At 41.4% G+C, this 16280-nt stretch overlaps 1 protein-coding gene and 1 non-coding gene across 7 annotated transcripts in view; both read left to right on the forward strand.

Moving 5' to 3' along the window:
* ARID1B (AT-rich interaction domain 1B) overlaps positions 1-16280 on the forward strand; it is a 425587-nt gene that overhangs the window by 40692 nt on the left and 368615 nt on the right. For all 6 annotated transcript variants that reach the window (XM_018053399.1, XM_018053402.1, XM_018053401.1 and 3 more), the window contains exon 2: positions 8290-8484. In XM_018053399.1, the coding sequence (XP_017908888.1) occupies positions 8290-8484 (195 nt within the window). The remainder of the gene's footprint in view (positions 1-8289; positions 8485-16280) is intronic.
* TRNAC-ACA lies at positions 3506-3577 on the forward strand. Its single transcript has one exon. It is a non-coding gene; the product is annotated as a tRNA-Cys (tRNA).

Below are 16280 nucleotides of genomic sequence, written 5' to 3' on the forward strand. Positions count from 1 at the left end.
TGGCAATTGGATATAGAACTCTGAGGCTGAGAGAAGTCAGCCAAGGGTGACACATTTGAGGGGCACAGACATGGGGCGGCAATGGAAGCTGTGGCTTATGTGTACTTGGGAAAGGTGTGCGATGGTGTGTCATTCTTGGCCTCTTGTACCTGTTGGCCGTCCGAGGCCTTTGGGCTGCGAGCGCCCTTGCTGTTTAACTGGCGGTGCGTGTTGAGGAGGTTGCTCTTTTCTCTGGTCAGCAAAAGCTCCTCATGCCAGGCATTGTACTGAGTGCTAGGTATGCAAAGATGAAGAAGGCAGAACGTCCACCTTTGATTAACAGGATGCTGCAGAGACAAGAAAGTAAATAGACTAAATTATTGAGTGATTTTTGCTCTGACTTCAGTTTGTTAAGAGGAAAAGCAAAAAGATATAGGAAATTATCACTATGTGATAAATCATGTGGTCCTTTATTTAATCAGGCCCCCAGCAACACCAGAGGTGAACACACTGTACGGTATTAAGTGTGAGCTTGATTGTACGGAGCTAAGTGTATCTGTAGGATTCACACCCGGGTTTGTCTGACTTAAGCCACCTCCCTTTCCCTTATACCTTTTTGTCTCATTCTAAGCATTTTTCTAAACTTTGGGCTGTATTAAACATTAGGAAAGATGGAGGAATTTGAAGTGGGCAAGAGGTTGTCACCCAAGGGCAGACAGGGACTTGTGCCTGCGTAGCAAGCGTAGTGAGTGAGTTGGAAGAGTGCTGTGGATGAATGGGAAGGATTTTCTTAAGGTTTCTAAAGAAGACCTTCTTGTAAGAATGGTGGTGCCTGGATTTATGTCACTTTATGAATGGCACTAGCAGTTAGCCAAGCCTCTGTCCTCTCCTTTGACCTCTTCAGTATTTTTATCAGTGCCGTGGAGGAAGGCATGAATGAAATGGTGTGCTGATTTAATTGGTGGTTGACGTCAAGATACGAAATGCAGTTAATATGTTAGATGTCAGGCCAGAATAGTGACCAGATACATGCAAAATGAAAATAGGCAGAGATAAAAACTTCTGCCACTAGGGTCAGCCTAACCAACTGTGTAAGAGTTAGGGGGAAGGGAGGGTTTAATCTCAACTGATGTGACGGATCAGGGGTGCAATGGGCCTGTCAGTGACAGGTCTGAGGCCAGGTTTGTACTCATGTAGGATCTGGAAGAGAAGCAAGTTCCTTCCCATAATATGTTTCATGTTAAGGGGGTTCAGAATCGGCATATTTTGCTCAGAAAAGGGAAATAGATACAGCTATCTTCAAATATTCTTCAAAAGGATCAAAGTTAAAAACAGTGGGTTGAAATTATAAGGCACAGATTTTTATTCTCTGGAAGGAAGAAATTAATAACATTCATGGTTGCAGACACTAGGGGTTCATACATTCATCATGTATGGATCAGTGGGGCTGTTTTCAGTTCTACCATTCTGTGTTTCACTGACAAATCTTTTATCAGGGTGCCTTAAGAGCCGTGATCAAATGATAATGTATAAAGTGCTTTGGAAATGCAGAGTAGGTGTTGGTCATCATATGGTGATGCCAATCAGGACAGGCTTTTGATGGGTTTCTAGAGGATGTTACACGAACCTTTGACACCGTATGCTAAATATGCGATATATATACATCCTGGATGTATTTTTTTTTTAAGTATTCTGAGAGTTAAGAACCGTTGGTAATAATTGTCACTTTTTATTGGTAGTTTATGGAAATTACTTTATGCATAGGTAACAACATATTACTATTTCATTTCTAATCTTAATGATTCTGAAAAGTAAGAACCCAGTGATATTTTAGATTTGGGATACGTGGGTGTGTGTACAGAATTGTTGCAGATACTGGTTAGTCAGTCTTACTTTTTATTTTCGAGAGCACTTATGTGGCCAGTCCTCATCCCCAGGAGTCATGAGGCACTGTGACCATCCTAAGTCACCTGTGCTGTTTGCTGAGTGTGCGTGCTCGGTCAGCTCAGACGGTGAAGAGTTTGCCTACAGTGCAGGTGACCCAGGAATCAAACCTGAAGATCAAACCCAGGGAAGATCCCCTGAAGAAGGGAATGGCTACCCACTCCAGTATTCTTGCCTGGAGAACTCCATGGACAGAGGAGCCTTGGTGGGCTACAGTCAACAGGGTTGCAGAGTCGGACACGGCTAAGCACGCATGCTGTATGCTGAGTGAGACACAAAAGGGGCAAAGCATGGACATGGCCGTTTTAGTCTCCTTGGGAGTTAACTAACATAGGAAAAATGGGAAAAAAAAACACATGGCACATGAGTTAAATATCAATATAAGGCAGCCCAGAAGTCGGTTACAACCTGCATAGGAAAGATTCCAGCAGGTCCCAAAGATAGTGTTCCTGGGCGTGGTGCCGGGGCAGCTCTCTGGTCCTTGAACCCGGGCTTGTGTGAACTTGGGGTTAGACAGGCGAAGGAGAGAGTGGGAGCATCCTCCTGCTGCTTTGTGCTGAAAGTTAGCGTGTGGGTGCGGGGATGGAGGAGGCCCAGTGTGGGACAGCTGTGTCCCTTCCACCCCCACCCCACCCCCACAGCAGGCCACGGTAGTGTTTGCAGGATGCCTGGGAAAAAACAGAGGCATTTTATAGTTATATTTAGACATCATCACAGAAAAGTCCACATAGATTGCTTCATGATGTGACAGCCTCTACTTACAGTCCTTGCTGGCCGGCCCTGATCGTTATCAGCTGAGTTTTCACACAGCTGTAATTCATGCGCATCACTCTTTAAACAGTTGACATTGTTTTATATGTACTTTTCCACATCCCTGTCCATTCCACTATGCCAATATATTATGGCCCGTTCCTTTAGAGCCTTTTAGTCCCAATTCCATTTTCATTATAATCATGAGACAGGTATTCTTTCTTGCATTTGGTGAGTGATAAAACTTAAGAAATGAACACCAGATTTAGAGTTAGTAAGTGGTGGATCAGGGTGTGGACCCTCTCTGTGCCTACAGCCCATGCTTTCCCCCTTCGATATTGAAAGTCATGTAGCTGCAGACAAATGCAGATAAATAGCACCACTTCTCCATTTGAGAGTGTCATGGTTGGAACAAGATATATTTTTTAAAGCTTTGCTTTCAAGCTTCCTATCGCATTACCCTTCAGAAAGAGTTTACCACTGCTTTATACATACTAGTTCAAATAATCATTTACTCAACGTTGGGTTTTATTATTTTTGCCATTTCATATGTAATGGACTATTCAAAATTTTTCTTCAGTTGATGGTAAGAACGTTTTTCCAAATAATGATTCTAAAGGGGGACAGTTTTTCTTTCGTTGAGCTCTTGTTTAATCCTGATATATAGATGTGATTATAGATGAAGATACAGTTTTCTTTCTGTGGGTTTTTTAGTGTCTTTCTTTAATTTGTAGTTTAAGGAATTTGGCTGAAAAAATTGTGAAATGTTATATTCATAAAGAAACTACTAATAAGCTATCCCCTTAACTTGGTATTTAGGAGTGAAAACTGTTCCCTGGTGGCTCAGATGGTAAAGCGTCTGCCTACAATGCTGGAGACCCAGGTTCAATCCCTGGTTCGGGAAGATCCCTGGAGAAGGAAATGGCAACCCACTCCAGGATTCTTGCTTCAACATCCCATGGATGGAGGAGCCTGTTAGGCTACAGTCCATGGGGTCGCAAAGAGTTGGACACGACTGAGCGACTTCACCTTCACTGTTAACATAGATATCTTTATTATAAATACTTGGGTGGGTAGGCATACTCTGAAAGAGTGATAATGAGGGAGTATCTAAGTATAAAAAACATCAAACTTCTCTAAAGGCTACTAAAATATATATAGGGACTTGTTCTTGGATAATCTTTAAAGGATAGTTCGATTTCCAGACCAGCCTCTGAAAACCTATTTAACCTATAGTACAACCTAACTATGCTAACCTAATATGTCCAAAATCGATATTTAAATATATATTTAAAAGATATATCTTTTACTCCTCATTTAGTATTTCTGGGGATAGGGAACTTTCTGAGGTTTTGGAGGAAGTAGGCAACAGTGGCAGCTTCCCAGAAGATCTAGGAAAGGGTGTGTGTGTGAGAGAGAGAGAGAGATGTATAACTCATAGATACATAGCTACATATCTAAATACATACATATCTGAAAACTTATTTGAATAAGAAGAATTTACAAGAAAGTCTAGTCAGGTAATAAAATTCATCAGAAGCTGAGTAACTAAACTAGTTATTTTAAGACCTCTTTGAACATGGGCTGTATATACTGTGACTTTAAAAGCACTTATTTCACAGAATTGAAGTCCACACTGCAGCAATTGTGAAATGGTACCTAGAACAGAAAAATGTGATTGGAATAACATATTTAGAGAAATAGTTGAGGACTGTTCTTTATGTGGGTGTCTCTGCTGCTGCTGCTGCTAGGTCGCTTCAGTCGTGTCTGACTCTCTGCGGCTCCATAGACGGCAGCCCACTAGGCTCCTCTGTTGCTGGGATTCTCCGGGCAAGAACACTGGAGTGGGTTGCCATTTCCTTCTCCAATGCGTGAAAGTGAAGTTGCCTGACTCTTAGCAACCCCATGGACTGCAGCCTACCAGGCTCCTCTGTCCATGGGATTTTCCAGGCAAGAGCACTGGAGTGGGGTGCTATTGCCTTCTCCAGTGGGTGTCTCTAGTATAACATAAATTATATGTGAGAATTGAAAATGGTGATACTTTGAAATACTTCTTTCAATAGAAGGATAGATAATGAGAATACAATGGTTTTGCATTAGATGTGACTACGAGCAGTGAGTTGTTTTTTTGGAAAAGCCTTCGATTTGATTTGGGTTTTAGTTTCTTTAAGGAGAGAGTAAGTAGTACAAAGCAGAGGTTAAGATCCTGCAGTGGTACATATTTAGTGTTAAAAATAGCGAAAGTACACAGCAGGATGAATTTAAATTGTGGATGAATATTTAATAATAGGCCATAAGGAGAGAAGGTTAAAATTAAATAATTTGCACTGTGTAAGTATCTGTTTTCATATCTGAAGTCTCACTGAAAGGCATCTGATGCATTTTGAGAGGTAGAGATAATCTGTGTATTTCATGCTTTTGATTTTCAGAAATCTCAGGGTTAAGCTAACATTTTGACATGGGTGCAGATTAACTGAATTTTAAGTAGGGCTGTGAGAGTTTATGGCACTGATGAGAAAGATATTACAAAACAATTTCAGTCGCTGATAAGATGAATTTGCTGCACTGTTATCTATAGCATTAAAATATAGACATTCCAATCATTTTCCCATTTAAAATTTCTGCTTTAATTAAGCCTTTTTGGGTCGTGCACTGTTTAAAGTCAAATGAGCAGACCTTTCCTATGCCCTGTCTAATTCAGATTGAATGTGAAGATAGGGCTGTCTTGGGCCCCATATTGGAAATTTAGCCTGAAATCTGATTTACTCAGCCTCTCTGTGGGCTGTTCATTCACTCTGCAGATTCTAGCATCCCCAGCTCAGCCTCGATTTTCACACTTCCACAGAAAGTTTTATTTTACCTTTTGACAGTAAGTGTGGAAAATCTTTACATTTTGTTGTTCTTAGGCATAAATTCTAACTTGAAGCATTCTGAGAAAACTTAATTCTTACTTTTCAATTTTAGTTTCATTACACGAGGTCATCATATGTGTATATGTGTGGAATTGTGACGTCAGCACCATTTGTGACATCAGTATATTGTTTGAGCAATTTCTGTCATTCTAAGTAAACATTTTTCTTGACTGGTGAAAGTAACACAGTTAAAATTCCATGAAATTGTGAGTTTCGAGCAAAATCATTTGGCCTACACATATTTTCATTCTGGTGAGATCAATTCCTGGCAAATTTCTATGAAGCCCTCAGGACAGAGTCAGCTGTTTCTATAGGAAGGCTTTGTTAAAACTGAGACCTACCTGGATGCTCCACCTCACAATGCCTTTAGGATGTCCGCTGGGTTGCACTGTAATCTTTGTCCAGTGTGTCCTCCTTCAGTAACCTGGTCACCTCTCTTGGACAGCCGTCAACACATGTCCACTCTGCCTCCAGTGCCTTGCACCATGCACACGGTAGACCCTTAGTCAATGTGTAATGAGTGGATTACTCAAGGCATTGCAGTGAGCACCAGAGCACCTACCGCTAAGAAGGCGGGATGGCAGAGATCATGGGCAGCCGTGTGTGTGGGGCAGGAGCGTGTGGGGAAGGAGTCCTGGTGGTTCGTGTAGCCTTGCATGCTTGGGGTGTAGGGTCTGTACTCCTGGCTCCCCCTCACCTGCTGTTTGCACTCAGCTCCTGGTCTTTTGGCACTGCCCTCATCTCTGCCATGAGCCTGCCCTTGCCCAGGGCAGCAGTGAACCGCCCTATCATCAGTGGAGCGTCAGGTGCAGCCCACGCGTTAGCCCTCACCTGTTGGCCACCTGGGCTGCAGTCGGCGTGTGTCTCCACCTGCTCCCTTCTCCGAAGCACCACTCTCTCCAACTCCATGTTCTGGCCATTCCTCTGGCCTTGCCGGGGCTTCTTTTTTCCTTCTTACTTAAGGGATGTCAGTCTCTTGAATTTTGTCTTCTACCTGTTGTGCTCTTTGTACATATTCTCTCGGGGTAGCTCCTTGGGTTTTTCTGCTTTGTATTGCTGAAGACATCCAGGGTTATTGAGGGTGTGCTGTGTGCCAGGTGTGACTTGTGTCCTGCAGGTCCAGTGTGAGTGAGCAGAACGGAAATCGCTGCCCTCCAAGAGCGCCTGTCCTCGGTCTCCCACTTCCCTACTTATGATTCGAGGGCAGACCTGACTCCCCAGGCTGGAACGCATCGTGGCACTTCTGATATTGTCACCTGGACTTCCTATTGGAACTGCAGTTTTAACATGCGGAAGAGTGAAGGTCCCCACCCTGCAGGGAGGGTGGGTCTGCTTCTACTCCGGCGTGCTGCTGGCTCAACCGGTGTCTTACCTGTTAAGCCACCCTTGCCGCCTGTCTTCTATCACTCCCAGGTCGAATTGCGATTCCATCCTCTTCCTTGAATCTGAGCGTGCTTTCTCCCACCACCGCTAACGACCCAGGACCTCGGCTCAGCGGCCTGCTGGGGCAGTCCAGCCTAGCTCCAGGCTGCTGCTGGGGGCGCTATCCTTCCGAAAGGCGGATGTGACTGTAACTCGCTGTTAAAAGCACTCAGTGGTTCCCCCCAAGATGCAACTGGAAGCCTTTCAAGTGTCGAGTGAGGCTCACCCACCTACTGGCCTCGGCCCGCTCCAGCTGCTGCTTTGCTTCGCTGGGGTCTAAGCTGCTTCTGTTTCCTTGCACGTGCCAGGCAGTTCATCATTTCATGGAGCCTGTGCTCGATGCCTGATGTTTCTCCTGCTTGGGGGTACTCTGTGCCCTGGCCCTCCCCACCTTGAATGTGGCTTCTTCTGTCAACCCTGCTAATCTTTGAACCTTCCTGAGAGACCCCGTGTCCTCCGTGTGGCCCACAGTTGGGCCTCAGAGTCTGGCTCACAGTTGGCATCAGCATGTGGTTCTGGAAGGATAGAAATATCTGTGGGTCTTTGTAGCACCGTGATGAGGGACTTCCCCTGCCGCCGCCCGGGCTGAGGCTCCAGTTTGGCCCTTCTGAATGGCCTTTGCTCTGAAGCCCATGAGCTGACTCACCAAGCCAAAAATAAAACTCAAAAGTCCAGTTTTGAACTGGTTATGTTTGGTAAGAGCCTTACTTGCATTGAGAAGGTGGCTTGTGACTCACAGTCTGGGTGCTTATTCATGTCACTAGTGATCTTTGAAAAGTTTTGCCCCAGACATTCTGTGTTATCTGAAATCTATCCTTTCACTTTCTAATGAGCACTCAGACACATTAATGTTTGATCAGGACTTGCAGACTCAGGTCTAAAATAAGGTAATTGTTCTAAGAATACTTTGAAGTCAGGAAGGGTTCCTAACCACTCACTATACTTTGCTTTTGTTACTGGGAAGCTGAAAGAGCTGGGTGACGTTAACTATCATGCCCGCTTCCTGTGTGCATGGTAGAATTTTAGATGAATGCAAAATCTTTCAATATATTGTTTGTTCCAGATCCCTTTTAATTATTAAAGCCTTGCTAAAAGTTAAAAAATGTTTTGTATCCACATTTTTTTTTTCCTTAAATGTTTTTCTGGGTTTTGTCAGGTCGTTGTTTTTCGTATTTCACAAGTAAGGAGAGTTGCATTTTTAATATGTATGATAGCATAATAGACATTTCTGTCTCTGCAATAATGAAGTAATAAGCCTACATCTTCTTTTACTTCTTCACAGGGCAGCCCAATGGATCCCATGGTGATGAAGAGACCCCAGCTGTATGGCATGGGCAGTAACCCTCATTCTCAGCCACAGCAGAGCAGCCCTTACCCTGGAGGTTCCTACGGCCCCCCAGGCCCGCAGCGGTATCCCATCGGCATTCAAGGTCGGCCCCCGGGGGCCATGGGAGGCATGCAGTACCCTCAGCAGCAGGTTTGTGCTAGTTTTCGCTCCACTTCCTCCCACGTTTGCTCCTAGTGTCGTCTTTGTCTTTTCCTGTCTACTGAAGGTTAGTTTTGAGACAGTTGGGAAGCATTTCACGGATTTTCTGCTTTTTAAAAATTTTCATAGTTTCTTGAAATGATCACAGGTACAACTGTTTCCCATCTCTTTTAAAAGCAGGAAAAGTGAGCTTCTTAGAACAAAGTGGACACAGTTCCTGTTCTATTTGAAAGATTGACCGTGTCACCGTTGTGCAGCAAATTATATAGATCGGAGCCCCGAAGTGAACTTGGCTTTCTAATATTTCTGATGGCAGACAGTGTCAGATTTTGAGCTGTGAATAAACTTCTTAAGGTGAAGTTTTAAGTTATTTAAAGGTTTTTCTCATAAAGACGGCATCAGCTTAAGTTTTCTTTAGTCTGCCCAAAAGTTATTTTGCTTTTATTTCTTCTGTGTCTTTTGAAACAGCTTTCTGTGTTTCTTGTAAGAGAGTTTCATGTGTATCACTTCTCTTAGGTTTGATGAGTTTTGTGTTTTTACATAAAACAAGCAAAAAAGACTTTCTGCTCTTAAAAAAAAAATTCTCCTTTTTCTCTAGAATCAAATAGTTGGAGTTACCTTAAATGACCATCTACCTTCTGGCAGTAGTAAGCCCTCAGTCTCTTGCACCCTGGAGAGTGTATTCTTGTAATGTTGGCCTGAGGAGATGCAGACTTGTTGCAGGTTTAGTTACTAGAAACACCAGAAAGGCTGACTTGTAAATTACCACACCAGGCCTTTCATCCAATAGGATACCAGTCTGATGCCCACCTTGGTGTTTTCCTGTTCCCAGATAGGTTATCCCAGAGGGCTACCAGCAGCCTGCTCCAGAGTCTCACAGTTGCTTTCTCTCAGGAAGTTTTTCTCTATGTTTGACCAAAAATCACTGTGGAAAAAACATAGAACTTTGGTTCTCTACAGTGGATGTATGCACTGTATCATACTTCATACACTCCATAGCTGTGTCTAAAGGATCACGGATAAGTTTCAGAGACTGAAAATTGTCTTTCCTCTTTATCTTAGTTTGTCCTTCAGTGACATTTTTATTTTAAGGCGGTTGTAGGGGAAGATAGAAGCAGTTCAGCCTTTGAATCCCAGCTGTTGGTTCTTTAAGTGGTCTTCTTGTTAGAAGTTCTGACCCCTTGTTTATTAAATATGGTATGTGAGTCACTCAGTTGTGTCCGACTCTTTGCAACCCCATGGACTGTAGCCCACCAGGCTCCTCTGTCCATGGAGTTCTCCAGGCAAGAACACTGGAGTGGGTAGCCATTCCCTTCTCCAGGGGATCGTCCCGAACCAGGGATTGAACCCGGGTCTCCTGCACTGCAGGCAGATTCTTTACCATCTGAGCCACCAGAGATTGGCCTCTCAGAATTCTAGCAGTCGCATACTTAATTGTACTTGTAATATTTTTTTTGAACATTACTCCTTTCTTCTAGTAATATTTTGCCACCTAGAGTAAAACTCTTCAGTTGAGACTGCTAATTATGAGGAGATAATTTGTAAATGATTGAAAAGTCAGATGAGAGCTGTAATTTTTTTCCCCTTCTCTCCCTTCTATTTTTTTAAGTTTTAAAGCTAATTTCCCCATAGATGAGGGGAAGAAGGCCCAGGCAGGCAGCTGCTCAGGTCCTTATCACCAGCTGGTTCGGGGCTGACAGTTCTGTGTGGGACTCTGGCCACAGGGAGTGAGCAGGGGCAGTGGGGCAGCAGGGGAGTGGAGGCCGCCGCTCCCTCTCCATGTACCTTCCTTTCCGCCATGTTTCCCCAAAGGGAAATTTGGAGAATCATTTCAAAAGGAGCTCTTCACGGCAAGCTACCGGATGAACCTTTTCCTCTGAATGAGTTAAAGTCTTTTTTTTTTTTTTAGATTAATTAATTTATTTTAATTGGAGGATAATTACAGTATTACAATGGATTTTTGCCATATATCAACATGAATCCGCCACAGGTATACATGTGTCCCCTCCATCCTGACCCCCCCTCCCTACCCCACATCCCTCCAAGTTATCACAGAGCACCAGCTTTGGGTGCATTGTGTCATATGTCAGACTCACACTGGTTCTTCTACATATGGTGATGGATATGTCTCAGTACTACGCTCTCGAATCATCCCACCTTCTCCTTCTCCCACTCAGTCCAAAAGTCTGTTCTTGCTGTTTGTGTCTCCTTTGCTGCCCTGCATGCAGGCTTGTTGGTACCATCTTTCTAGATTCCATGTATATGTATTAATATACGGTATCTGTCTTTCTCTTTCTTGAATGAGTTAAAGTCTTGTTAGAAGTTTAAGACGTTGGCTTATTTTGCAATCCCAGAGTGGGAGTCTTAACATTCTTCACAAGTGTGAAGAATGATTACCTGGGAATATTTTTTTTCATTGTTTTCTTCCCACATACATAAGGCTAAAAGTGGAGGACGTACACAGTCATATAGAATGACCACAGTTTGCTTTTTTGTTTCATTTAATCCCCATGGTTCTTATATGCTTTTGAAATCCAGTAACTCTTGTATTTATTTGAAGGGACAAATTGCTGAAGATTACTCACCAATGTTTTAGCAAATTTTTAATTAAGATTTTAGATTAGATATTTTACTGCTAACCAAAAAAAAAAAAGAAAAAGCCTAATTCTATTTAAGCACAACTCTTTCTGATAATGAAAGGAAAATAGGGTATCTGGTAAGAAACTGAATGCCCTGGCTATCAAACTTCCATATTTGGGAGTTTAATCATAATTGAAAGTTCTAAATAATCTGTATTGCTCTTTTACTTTTTCATTTAGTTATAATGTAGCCTTGAAATGACATATCTTCTTTTGAAATCTAAAAGGCTAAAAAGCACTGCTAATGCAGTTTTGAGTGTGTGTAACATTTTAAAGGGGAGTCATAGGGCATACTACTGAGTTCATGTGATCAGGCAGGTGTAGGCTAATTAATAGCTTTGGAAAGGAAAAAAAAATGGTGTAGTTTTTGGTGAAGGTTATTAGAGCACATTTATTTTGTTAGCTTTAGTCTGTGTTTGGCGAGGAATAGTCAGTGAGTTGCTTTATTTGTGAATTTGGGGTAATTATAACTTTGGTCTGCAAACAAGGTCCTGGCACAGTGATTGGCTGCTGGTCCTATCCGTCTTCTCTTAGGCTAAGGCAATTGGCCAAGGATTGTTGTGATCATGACTGCTGGTGTTCTTCTGGGAAAAAGTTGGAAGATAATGATGACATTGAGTTTTTATTGAGTGGACATCACCACTTAGGCATGGCTTTACTTTGGACGACCTCCAAAGCTTTCTGTGCTTGGTTTGTGAACCTCTAATGAGCTGAATCCAGTTCATTTAATATTGCTCATATATTTCTGCAAAGGATTAAAATGCAGGAATTCAAGTTTGTAAATTGAGTCGCCCACTTACCAGCTGAGTGGTAAGTTGTCTTTGGCTCAGGGGTCACAGTTTTGATTCCTGGCTGGCATTCTCTTCCTGTGATAGGAATTTTAAATGAGTATGTGTTCGAAAGAATCACAGTGCGTATATGAAATTTAACATGCTGAGTATCACTGCTTATTTTTTTTATCTCTGAGAGTCAGGGGGAACTGGTCACTGACTGTTGGATTTTAGTAACCTAGTGATTCTTGATTTGTATGGTGATAATTTTATTTTTGAAATATACTCATGACTGGGTCTTTGAAGCATGACGTGATAATAGTACATCATTTTGGTATTTATTAACTGGAACTAGACTTGTGGTCTTTCACTTGCTGATTCTTTCACATCATCAGGCAAACACATAGCTAAACAGATTAGTTTTGCACCGTGCTCTGGAAACTAGTCTACTTGGGTTTTTATTCAGCTGAGAGGGGAAATGAATTTTCTATGCCTCTGTGAAGAATGTTCTGCCTCTAGGCTCCTGGAATTCAAACCTGGGGATGGTTAACAGAAGTACACTGGTTGATTTCATCTGATACAGAGCCACATAGAGGATATATAATCTGTAAGGCTGCTAGAATCTGCTTCTGTTTTTTTAAACTTAGACACCAATGTGTCCTTTGCGGGATCAGGGATGTGGGTAAGCAAATGTTTTATTTCATTTTTCTTGTCCTTTGTGATTGTAAATGTATACATAGGCCTATGCTGACTTGCTCTAAAAAAGATTTTTCATAGAAATAGCACCAAGAAGAAATAGGTTACAGAAGCAAAGTTATATTTATTTGTGTCAAGCAGATTTCAGTGATGTTGTCTGAGATTTTTCCCAAGTTATCAAGGGTTAATTGAATTGATATTTTAACTCTCTGTCTTGTCGCAGATGTTTATATAACCTGATACCTGTTGGAATTGTAAAACCAACCCTGGAATTATAAAACAGGGAAAGAGGAAGAGGGCAGAGTGGGGATTTTTTAAGTTCATGAGTGGTTTTGTAATGGGAAAACATGACTTTTTAGTTTTTAAAAATACATGTGTATTGTTAAGCCCTTTACAACAGCAAGAATATGGACCATGGCAAAATTAAATAGAATTTGTTATTTTTGTTAAGGTGACCCATTTGCACTTACCACTTTCAATCTAAATAACAACTGAATTTAAAACTGAGGTTGTTTTGAAAAAGACTTTAAAAATGAACAGATGTTTTAATTTGTGTCTTTATCTTCTACACCCTCTGGATATGTATTTTGCTATGTGTTTTTGGAGTAAAGTATTTGTTTCAGAACGTAAGCATTTTATTTGGTACCATCCTAACAGCCAAAACACTTCTTCCAGTGCAAATGTTTATTTTGGCAGCAGATGTTTCTAAAAGGAGACAAACATTACAATTGTTTGGCTAAAATAAATGTTTTCTTTGGGGTTATTAAGGAGCCAAGTGAGTTCTAGGATTCCCACCTGTGTTACTTTGTATTGTTAGTCTATTCTGGGAAAAAAATTGCTTTTTAAAATATAGTTAAAATCAAAACATACTTTTAACTATATTTTTAAAAAATACAGTTTGATATAGTTTAAACAATGTTTCTGAAAAGTTAGGAAGAATGGAGTGATGAGGACTGGTAAAATTCTTAAAAATTCCAGTTTTTTGACATGAAATGTTCATTTATAGTTAGTCTCTGAATCCTAAGCATGAATTCAGTGTGCTCATTCACTTCAGTCGTGTCCGACTCTTTGCCACCCTATGGACTCTAGTCAGGGCTTCATTTTGCTTTTCTCTCTAAAGAGCATGCTGCTGCTGCTGCTAAGTCGCTTCAGTCGTGTCCGACTCTGTGCGACCCCACAGACGGCAGCCCATGAGGCTCCCCCCGTCCCTGGGATTCTCCAGGCAAGAACACTGGAGTGGGTTGCCATTTCCTTCTCCCATGCATGAAAGTGAAAAGTGAAAGTGAAGTCGCTCAGTTGTGTCCGACTCTTAGCGACCCCATGGACTGCGGCCCACCAGGCTCTTCCGTCCATGGGATTTTCCAGGCAAGAGTGCTGGAGTGGATTGCCATTGCCTTCTCCGTCTAAAGAGCATAGACCTCCTATATAAGGAGCATAATAGGGTGTGATAGGATGAGAAAGGAAGGCTTGACCGTGAAGTAGATGAAGGCTTAGCATAATGGAGAGGAATGGGTGCCTAGTGTCTGTTTTACATTCAGAGTCTTAATTTTTTTTGATAGTTCATATTCACTCAGAGACACCTACCTGGACAAATTATACTGTAGTTTAGCTGCTGAGTCCTGTCTGACTCTTTGAGACCCCATGGACTGTAGCCCGCCAGGCTCCTCTGTCCATGAGATCTCCCAAGCAAGAATACTGGAGTGTGTTGCCATTTCCTTCTCCAGGGGAGCTTCTCTATCCAGAGATAGAACCTGTGTCTCCTGCATTGGCAGGTGGATTCTTTACTGCTGAGCCATCAGAGAATCCCCAAGTGATCCACAGATTAATGTAATTTCTCTAAAAGTCCCACAAGATGTTTTTAAAATATAGACAAGCACATGATAAAATTTATACAGAAAACCAAAGGAAAAATGGACATGGGAAGCTAAATCATTTTTAGGAAGTATAAAGAAAATAGAATTACATATATTAAACATGCATTTTATGTGTGTAGATATATACACATATAAACACACATCAATAAAAGAAGGTAAACTTTGAAACTAGTGAAATAGTGATGCTTTGAGATTTCTTTTGCTCTCTTACCCACAGCATTTTTATATATGCATGTTTTGTACTAAGAGACTCGGAGCCAAGCTGTTTTGCTTGTACACCTGAAATGTTTGGAACTCTTTCAGTGGATTGCAGATTTATATAAATAATGGCCTTTTGTTGGCCACATTTTGTCTTTATTTCCTCACTTGTTCTTCATCAGTGAATATGAAGGTATTTAAAGTTTACTAGCAAATACATTTACACCTCACATTTCTGCTTCCAAGGAGATAGCAGATGCTACTGTCTTTGATGCCAAAGTTCCCTGTAGATGGAGTTTTGTACCAAGAAAATATTTTTGAGAAGATCTGTAGGTATGGTAATTTTTATTTGTGCTTTAAAATTCAAATTTCTGGACTATATGGTTTTAGTTACTTCTTACATTGTAGTTAAATTTCAACATCTTCTAAAGCATTCAGTGTGACATTTTTAACAGAGGTATGTAAAAGAGATCATATTTTGTTGTTTATTCTCTAAGTCGTGTCTGATTCTTCACACCCCCATGAACTGCAGCATGCTTTGGTTAAATATAAAGTTTTAAATCTTTAGCTTTTTTCCTTAAAAATGAGGAAAGACATGGTTTTATGCTTGAAAGTTTAATGAGAAAATATGAAATGATTTCTCTTGTAGTTTGGAAAGCTACTTTTATATTAGGAAGTTTATACTGATACATATGTGTGTGTGTGTGTATTTTAAGTAGACGTTTACATTGTTCTAGAGATGCTAAACGTTCTATAGGTGTATAGTGCCTATTCTCTGCTGGTAGCTTATACCATTTTGTCATTTACATATGAATCTATTGTTTACAGATATAGACTTTAAACCTAAAATATCTGCTAAGCTTCTCTATTATACTTCTAGTTTTAGTTGTAAATCTCACGTATATGTTTTTGGTAGCATTATAATTACTTGAATATATTCTGTATAATTTTGGTTTGTTTGCTTTCATCAAAGAAACAAGTATGATATTTATGTGAAAATTTAAACTGTTAGTTCAGTTAGCACTAACAGTTGATAGCAGTAAAATCAGCCAACCACATTCCTTCACTGCTCCCTGAAAAACAAACAGCAGCAACAGAAACACCAGAAGATAAATTGAAAGTTAAAGTATGTGGCATAGCTTAGGCCATTGGTTCTCAACCACTGTCCTACAGTGCAAGAATTATACACGACTGAGTGAGTGCACGTTTGCGCATACACACACACACCCAACCTGCCCACCCTCCATTTAAAACCTCTCAGGATGTAGGCCCATATCAATTGCATCTGAATATAAGCACTTCCTGCTTTCCTGATTTTCTGAGCTCCACAGGTGACTCCCCTTTGCAGCTGAGGTGAACAACCGGGTGTCAGACAGAAACCCCAAAGCAGCTCCCTGGTGTGCACCTGTATTCGATGGGTGCTCCTTCTCTAGTCCTCTTCCAGTGAGTCAGAGACTCACCACTGCTGAAGGGTTAAAGAGCCAGGAGTTGGGACAGTTGAGTCCTTGTTGATTAAATGCTCCATCTGTGTGCAATATTGGAAAAATCTGTATCTCACTCTGCTCCTCCGCTAAGTGGTTCTGACTATAAGATCTCCCAGCTTGGGTTTT

This window comes from Capra hircus, chromosome 9 (genome assembly GCF_001704415.2).
Source record: "Capra hircus breed San Clemente chromosome 9, ASM170441v1, whole genome shotgun sequence".
NCBI classification, from domain to species: Eukaryota; Metazoa; Chordata; class Mammalia; order Artiodactyla; family Bovidae; genus Capra; species Capra hircus.